Raw genomic sequence first — 9,073 nt, forward strand, 5'->3', positions numbered from 1 at the left:
TCCTCTTGGCTACTCATTTTAAAACAGATATACATTAAAAACTTTTGAACTCAAATGACCATTTTTTGTTAATGCAAGAATTAATCACCAGTACTGTACCAAGAAGCTAGACTTAACACCTATATGCTTTTTTATTTTTTTGGTGGGGGGTGTCTGGTTGTGGGCCTGAACTCTGGGCCTAGGTGGTGTCCCTCAGGTCTTCAGCTCAAGGCTAGAGCTGTACCACTTGAGCCACAGTGCCTCTTCTGGTTGTTTCTTTTCTGCTTATGTGGTGCTAAAGAACTGAGCCCGGGCCTCATGCATGCAAGGCAAGTGCTTTACCACTGACCCACCTTCCCAGCCCATCTATATGCCTTTTAAAAAAACATATCCAATTGCAGAGTATCAATGAAAGCAAATCATATACTAATAAATTTTCTAACCATATTTTTAAGGCTTTTTCAAAGTTAATACATCCAAGTGGCAGTTTTAGGAATACCAATCAGATCATGACATCACTCATTTTTACCATTATGTTTCCTGTGTCTGTCTGCAAGAGAAAGGGACAGGACAAAGATTGGTCATACAGCCCCTCCTAAGGAATGTGCATGCACCCAACTCTTCAGGGTTAGTTGAACTACCTTTGTGCCAGCTTGCCCTCTTCTACCATGCGTGGACTCCCCCCAGGGTCTGTCCCAACCTGCATGACTGGCTGAGCTGCACGTCTGCCTCTACATCCCTCACCTCAAAAGACAGTTCTTCTATTAGAGTCTAAGTTTTTCCCTTTTTTTTTCTTGATTCTTGAATGAAATAGTTTCAGACAGAACAGGTAAAGTTTTAGACAGAACAGGTAAAATCTTTGACAGTGTTAAATAAACCTTTATATTTAAATTTCTAATAGTATCCCCAAGTTTTAGCAGAGGGAACTAAATCCCAAACAGCCAATGCCTTTTTGTTGAGTCAGATAACTTGATTACAGTGTAAACAACCTTTGCATTTTAAAATACCGAATTTTAAAATACAGATTTTGATTTGTAAATTAAAGAATTCTTAGAAAGTTTAACTAAACTTCCTGTTTAAAACAATACAATAATCCTTTAAGATATTTGGCATACAAATCTGATGACATTCCTTACAGTTTAAACTCTTTTTTTTACAGCATGCTGATTTTCATCTTGAACATGTTCCAACATACTCATACAAAACTTAAAGTGCACAAAAATGAAAATCAGTCCAGAATCTTGATCTAAAGATTTAAGATTTGTAAAACAAAGTGCCTTTGCTGAGCTTCATTTACCCAGGGCTTGCTTGTTTAGCAATGCATTTTACCAATTGGCCTTGTGAATACCTTCAGCTGGAGGAAGGCTAGGTGGGAGTCACCTGAAACTGAACTAGCCTATCTTTTATCCAATTTTCTTTTTAGACAAGAGCATTTTACAATTTTTTAACTGTTCGGACAAGCCAAATGTCCAAACGAGGCTCAAACTGTCTATGCCCTCACCTCCGGCTGCCTCTGCAGGAAAATGCAGCCTGAAGCTTGTAAGGTCTTGCAACCTCCCATGCCCACGTCCTGACTGCTGCAACACAGACAAAACAGAGCAGGTCTATGACCAGGCCCAGACAGAGCTGGAACTTTTATTCCCCCAGAGATGTCCAAATGAACAAAAATAACAGATTCTAATAACTTGAATAATTGTCTGGGTTTTTTTTTTCAGAGAATGGTGAGCTCTGGCGTTTAGGGTACCTGACTTCGGTGACTGAGAGCCCCAAAATAACTCTCTGAACCTAGAAGAGAGGTGTTAGTTTAGAGGAGCTCTCCTGCAGCCATTTTACATTAAGGGAGGGCCAATCTACCTGGCAGAGAGTGCAGAGATGACCTTGGGTAACAGTACTCATATGCCCTGGCTTTTTCCTGAAAATAAGAAAAGGGTTCTAAAAGCATTTCCAAAAGTGATGGATAAAGAAGTTTGGTGCATTTCTACAAAAAGCAAGATATCAGTGATCTCAGAATTAGCTTAAAGAGAAGTTGTTTCTTACTTTTCCTGCTTGGGCCAAATAAGCTTTCCCCTTGGAATTTTATCAGCACCAGAGTGGAGAACTAAGTTTGACAGGAGATTCTCCACCTCATCCCAAGGTTTCTCCAACATCTGGGGTTAGGGTTGTAGACATAGGTTTAACAGGAGATTCTCCATCTCATCCCTTTCTCCATGCTTGTGGTTCTCAGACATTTAGACAGAAATGTCAACTAAAACAGACACAGATAGGTGGCCACACAAACCAAATGGTCAGACAGGCATAAGCAAACAGCAGCAGAAGGCACCTCCAACAGACAGACAGAACAAATAAGAACCCAAGTGAGGCCAGACTCCAGGTTAAGAACCCTAATCTGCCTCCACTGGGGAGAGGCGCATCCCAAACTCCTCCGTGGCTGGGAGTTCTGCTGCATCCCACCTCCCCTTCTGCCCCTTCCACTATACCTGGCCAGGCTTTTCAACTTACCTCTAGAGGCTTTTGAGTTCTAAGTTCCTGCTAGGAACTTCTCTCCACAGCTGTCCCCTAGGGAGTGGCTCTTCTGACACCAGTCCAAAGTCCCTGAACTCAAGGCCCAGGGTCCTGGATCTCACTTGGGCCTACATCTATTATATCCTGGATCCAAAAGAGACTTCACGAAACCCAGATAAAAGTGCTAGGAACTTTATTATTATTATTTTTTTATCAAAAAGGCTTTCTTGAATGCTGGGGGTGGGGGGGTGGCGGGGTGGCTAGCTCGGCTTGCCCAGGATGCCGCACAGGGTGGCCACGCTGCCCAGGATGAAGCCCAGGGCCAGGGACAAGGTCTGGTCGAAGGAGCCAGGCAGCTGCTCCACGTGCTGGTTCCGGGTCAGCAGCTGGTCTCGCAGCAGGCCCAGCATGCCCACGATGTTGCCCAGGTGCGTCAGCGTCTGCAGCAGGGCAGCATTCAGCGATGGTGTGGCGGCCGATGGCAAGAGGTTGGCAGGGGCCCAGGGCGATGCGGCAGCTGCGGGAGGGAGCGCAGGGTCAGTGCTGCAGCCCACCCTCCGGCCTCTGACCCTCCGGCCCCGGCCGCCCCTTCCAGCCTCCAGCCCCAATCGCCCTCCCCCCCCCACGCCCCCCCCTTGCCCTGCCGACCCTTTCCCTCTCCCGCGGCCGCCTGCCTACCTGGCTCATCTAGGGCTGGTGCGGGCGCGGAGGGGGCGGGGTGGCGGCCATGCTGTGGGCACCCCGGCCCCGCGGGGCGGCGGCGGGCGCGCTCGTCCGGCCCATCGTCGCCCAGCAGCCCCATGAGCTCGTGGATCTGTGCGTCCAAGGGCCCGGGCGCTTGGCCAGTGGCCTTGGGCACCTTGTTCTTGAGGAACTTGTAGCAGCGAGGACATTTTGCGGGAGTGCGCAGCACCTGCCTCAGGGCTAGCGCCACCGCCCGCGGTGGGGTCCCTGGTGCGTCCTCAGCTGGCGGCAGCATCTCGCCCATGGGATCTGTCGGCGAGGGCAGCACCAGCGGTGGCGGCCGCCTGGGCCGGAGCAGCATCCCAGCGGGCCGCATGGGCTCCGGGGTTGGGGCGGTGCCCGGGGGCCTGCGGGGGCCCGGGGGGTTGCGAGGGCCTGGGGGCTGGGAGACCCTGGGCGGCTGTGGCATCTCGGCTGCCCGCACACTCTCTGCCGAGCTAGGAACTTTATTACTACCACATGGGACCACTTCCTTCCACTGGGAAAGTAGGAACAGCCTTGAGCTCAGGGTAGGATGTGTTTTTATAGGGGTAGATTAGATAGAGTTATATATACAAGCCATGCAAGGCAGGTTTGGCATATTTTTCATTGGTTACAGTTATATGACCTTTAAATTAATTTGTTCTTTATGGTAATATCATATGTAATCATTTGTAATAGGTCACTCATAGTGGGACCACTCAGCGGTGGTCTTCAATTGGTGGGCTTAAGGCCTTGTTACCAAGGCAAGCAAGCAAGGTTATAGAAGCAAAACTTGGCAGAAACATAGCCTTGACTCACAGAAGCATAGGCAAAACATAATCTTGACTTGGTCAGCATGATCAATACTATCAAAGCTATTGACACTACTTTAGAAATTATTTTTATTATAAGCTCCTAACTGCTCTTTAATGCAGCTGGTGATAAGCCTCGGTTGTCAATAGGCTTTTGCAAAGCTGCCAGTTTGGTAAAATTGAGTAAGGGTGCGATGTTCTTTTGCTTTTTTATCAAGGATGGGGAAAGGACAAAAGTTGACTACTGGTCAGCCTTTGTCTGGGGTTTTTCTTTACCAGGAGGTTTTTTCCCTTTATCAATAATTGTGTTTTGTTTTCTGATTTCACAGTTTTGTACCCATGGCTATTCTTTTCCCAGGGAAAAGGGGGTTCAGGGGAGAAAGTAAATTTCTAAGAGCAGGAGGGACTGAGGCCAGACAACAGAAGAAATTTCTGCCAGTGAATAGTAACTTGGATATTACAGAAAACCAAAGATCTGGTGTTTTAGTGCATTAAGCTGTTCACATTGTAATCAAATTATCTGACTTCTCAAAAATGTAAAGGATTATTGCATTATTTTGAAGAAGAACTTTAGTTAATTTTCAAGTTTTTGCTAACACCAAAACTTGATGACTTTTCTTGGGAGTTTAAAACAACTCATTTATGTTTTTACATGATGATGACAGGCAGAAATTTACTGGTAGAACAAACTCCAGAGTTCATTTCAGGGGTTTCACAGAGCAAGGGCACCTGGGACTGAGGAATGTCTCTCAAGGCCTTCCACTAAGTGCGGCCATGTGGCCTGTCCCCTGACACAGGAGTCAGGTCATGACAGGAGTCATCCTGTTCAGGCGAGAATAGGATCTCACTGGGGCATCCAGATGAAGTGGACTGACCCCCTGGACAAAGTCACAGACGCTGACCAGTATCTTAAAAGATAGTTTATTCAATTGACCAGCCAGGGTTAACTCATCTAGGGAATGAGCAGTCCCAAACTCAAATAGCTCAGGGTTTATAAAGGTAAAAAAAATGCATTCTTTTAGAGCAGATTCAAGCAAGGTGGTGTACAGAAGAACTTCGCAGTTATTTTATTTTGCAAGCTCTTAAGTCACAAACATTCCCCAAACAATTAAAACCGTAAGTACTCCTGTAACAATTTCTTGACCTAAAGCAACGGGCAGTTCCTAGTTTGGGGGCCAGGTGTTTTGCTTTTTCAAATCTAGTAATTACAGTAGAAGGAACAGCTAGGGGGTAAATAAGCCTAGTTCTTTCCTCATAACTAGTTGTTCCAGTTCAATCCTGCCTTGCATAGTTTGGCCCTATTCTTAATGAATGAAGTTCCTACAAGAATTGTTTAAGGGCTGGGTGCCTGTGGCTCACACCTGTAATCCTAGCTACTCAGGAGGCTGAGATCTGAGGATCGTGGTTCAAAGCCAGCCCGGGCAGGAAAGTCCATGATACTCTCATCTCCAATAAACCACTAGAAAACCAGAAGTGGCACTGTGACTCAAGCAGTACAGCACTTGCCTTGAGCTGAAGAGCTGAGGGATAGTGCCCAAGCCCAGAGTTCAGGACCCCTGACCAAAAAATAAATAAATAAAAATAAATAAATAAATAAAATAAAGAATCATTTAAGGAAGAAGCTAAGAAAAAGAAAATACAGCTAAGAACAAAAGAGAGCAGCAGAGATTACTAATCTCCATATCTAATAGTTATAAAAAACATGCAAGTTAAAAAAAAAGATTTCAGCCAGGTGTGGGTGGCTCACAACTGTAATCCTAGCAATACAGGAGACTGAGATCTGAGGGTCCTGGTTTGAAGCCAGCCTGGAAAGAAAAGTCTGTGAGGTTTTTTATCTCCAATTAACCTGCACAAAGCCAGACCTGGAGGTATGGCTCAAATGGTATAGCACTAGCCTCGAGCAGAAAAAGCTTAAGGAGGGGCTAGGAAGGTGGCTCAGTGGTAGTGCGCTTGTCTTGCATGCATGAGGCCCTGGTTCCATTCCTCAGCATCGCATAAGTAAAAAAAAGAAATAAGCCGGAAATGGTGCTGTGGCTCAAGTGGTAGAGTGCTAGCCTTGATCTGAAGAGCTAAGGGACATTGCTCAGGCCCAGAGTTTAGGCCCTATGACTGGACCCAAAACAAAAAACAAAAAAAAAAGCTTAGGGATAGTTCAGTCCCCAGTTGAGTGGGGCTCAGTGTCCCAGCTCTGAGTTCACTCTCCAGTATTGGCACCAAAATAGGAATAATATTAATAATTACTTAAGAAGAAACAGGAAATACTTAGGATGTGGTAGATGTTTGAGTCCTGAAGCTCCCTGTTGAGTTGCCTTGTTTCCTTTGTAGTACTGTTGCAGTGGTGTGTGTGTGTGTGTGTGTGTACACAAGTAACCCTATTAGTTATTTTATTGTAACCATTAGAACCCATGAGCAAGAACTATTATAAGAAAACAGAAGTGTTGAACAATACGCTGTAAGCTACAACAGTAGATGGCCAAGCCAGATGGACCCCAGGTATCCTTGATTCTGGACTGTGCACAGTTAACCAATCACAGACAGTATTGGCTCCTTGGTTAAACCCCAGAGAAAAAGCTGCTTTGCTCGGGATGCTGCAAGATAGACTGGCCAAGTGAATATCCTGTGTTGAAACAGGGAGAGGCAAGTCAGTAAGGTGAGGGCTATGCAATACTCTGAAGGAAATGGGCATAAGTGAGAATACCTGTCCTAAAGGGGCTTGTGGTAATAGTCTTTCCCCACACCACCATCCTAGAATTGTCCCTCAGCTTTTTGCTCAAGGTTAGCACTCTGCTACTTGAGTCACAGCTCCACTTCTGGCTTTTTTGTTGCTTTATTGGAGATAAGGAGCCTCACTGACCTTTCTGCCTAGGCTGGCTTCAAAGCATGGTCCTCAGATCTCAGCATCCTGATTAGGATTACAAGCATGTGCCATGGGCACCTATCTATAACGCTGTTCTTAATGGCAGTGGCAGTCAGACAGGGCCTTCATCCGTGTCTTATATGGTCTCATCCTAATAGGTACTGTCCTCAGGCTAGAGTGTAGTGGACTGACTGGAAATCTCAGGCCTGGCCACAGTGACAATTGAGTGAGTTACATTTCTTGAATTTGGATGCAGGCCACCTGCTTTGCTTCTTGGGTTTCTGCTTTCAAGTGCTCTGCTGGACTATACCTGGGGTCTCTGGTGGGATGCCTGGGTGAATGTGGGCACTTTTCAGAATGGCTTAGAAGCAGCTCTTGGTGGCTTTGAAGCTTGGCTTTCATTTCTGGCACGACAGTGCATTGGGAAGGTTCTGGATCCAGAGTCAGGCTTAGCTTTGGGCTCAATCTCTGCCACATGCTAGCTCTTTCTTCCATTCCAGATGAGTCACTGTCCATCTCTAGGCTGCCCTGTCCTGTCTCCTCCACATATACCTGTCTCAGACTTGGGGCCAGGGAACTGATGAAGAAATTCTCTTCAGACAAATAGAGATTCCATGGAAAGAAATTGATCATGTACAGCTGGTTTCTCCACTGGCAGTTGTTCAATTTTTTTTTTTATTGCTAATTGTTTTTTTTTTCTTTGTTTTTCCTTCACCTCCCTTCCCAGCCTCCCCCCTCCCCCCCACCCAATCATACCCCCCTCCCCCCCACACACCGACATTGTAAAGCTGGTTTTGACATGACATTTTGTACTTCTCATTGTTGCAACAGGTCCACCTGAATCCTTAAACGACTTGTTTGTCCCCATCTCCTCCACATGTTATACTGACATCAAATATAGTGAAAGCGGGGGTTACACTGTGGGGGAGGGACATACAAAGCAACAAAGAAATAATCTTATAAATGCGTTAGAAACACATGCATGAAAGAAACGAAAACATTAAAATACATATTTAAGGGATCAAGCGGAAAAGGTCAGATAATGTGATGTTAGCAGTTGTTCAATTTTATTTCCCTTTCATTTTTCTTCCTCTTCTCAGGGATCACTGCCTAAAAGAACTTCATAGCAACTAGACTTAGATGGTTAAATGTAAATTGGAGCTGGCTTCTGAAACTCCACGTGAGTTTCTTCAGGCCTGGAAGATTTTTCAGAGCCCTACGCACCTAATGCATTTTAGACTTTATTTTTATTTTTCACCTATATTTTTCTTCTTGTATTTCTTCTAGATGCCTTTTATTTTCCCTTAGGACTCAAGCATAATTTTCGTTGCTTTTAGGTGTAATTATAGAAGGCCCAACTCATTTCAGTGACAGGAAGATTTATTATTTCACATAATAATAACCATGGTGGGGCAGGGGGTTTAGCCCAGGGTAAGGGTGCCCGCCCGGCGCGTGTGCAAGGCCCTGGGTTCAGTCCTCAGCCCTGGAAAAAAAAATAAAAAAAATAATAAATAACCATAGCACAAGGGAGATGGTAGAATTCATTAATTCAGTGGCTCAGTACTGTCTTCCTTTTTTGTCTTTTGTTTTGTCAGCCATGGGGACTGAACTCTGGGTCTGGGCTTTTTCCCTGAGCAACTCAGCTCAAGGCTAGCACTCTACCACTTTAGCCACAGGGCCACTTCTGATTTTCTGATGGTTTATTGGAGATAAGAGTTTCACAGGTTTTCCTGCCCGGGCTGGCTTTGAACTATGATCCTCAGATCTCAGCCTCCTGAGTAGCTAGGATTACAGGCCTGAGCCACTGGCACCCAGCCTGTCTTCTTATATTTATATTCCTACCATCTTTTGAATTGACCATACTGGGTATATTCTCCACATGCTAAAGTTCATCATCCCAAGTTGGCTGTTGCAGCACCAGACATCCCATGTAAACACAGAAACCAACAGAATGGATGATGAGACAAAATTAGGATTTGTTTGTAAAGAGGACTGAGAAGTGACCACTGAGGTGGTATCAATCCTTGATGAGAAACATGTACCTTTTCTCTTTTGCTTGACAGGTTAAGAACAAATATCTTGTCATTGCATAATGAGATTACATACTGTTCCCTCAACTATTATTTCCTCATTTTATTTCCTTCTGCTCTCTACACTAGAAGGCCAAACAAGACCACTAGCTATTGTCAGAACTACGTACACCTCATTTGTACCTCCT

The 9,073-nt window shown here is 45.3% G+C and overlaps 1 protein-coding gene across 1 annotated transcript; it reads right to left on the bottom strand.

Moving 5' to 3' along the window:
* Nucleotides 1–2,741: 2,741 nt before the first annotated feature.
* On the bottom strand, nucleotides 2,742–3,634 carry LOC138836763 (undifferentiated embryonic cell transcription factor 1-like). Its single transcript, XM_070035419.1, has 2 exons — nucleotides 3,160–3,634; nucleotides 2,742–2,998 (listed from the first exon to the last, which is right to left on the bottom strand). Exons 1-2 carry the CDS (start codon nucleotides 3,632–3,634, stop codon nucleotides 2,742–2,744), a joined length of 732 nt encoding a protein of 243 aa, XP_069891520.1.
* Nucleotides 3,635–9,073: the final 5,439 nt, after the last annotated feature.

The sequence above is a fragment of the Dipodomys merriami genome, unplaced genomic scaffold (genome assembly GCF_024711535.1).
Source record: "Dipodomys merriami isolate MVZ:Mamm:240054 unplaced genomic scaffold, mDipMer1.0.p SCAF_2582, whole genome shotgun sequence".
In the NCBI taxonomy this organism is placed as follows: Eukaryota; Metazoa; Chordata; class Mammalia; order Rodentia; family Heteromyidae; genus Dipodomys; species Dipodomys merriami.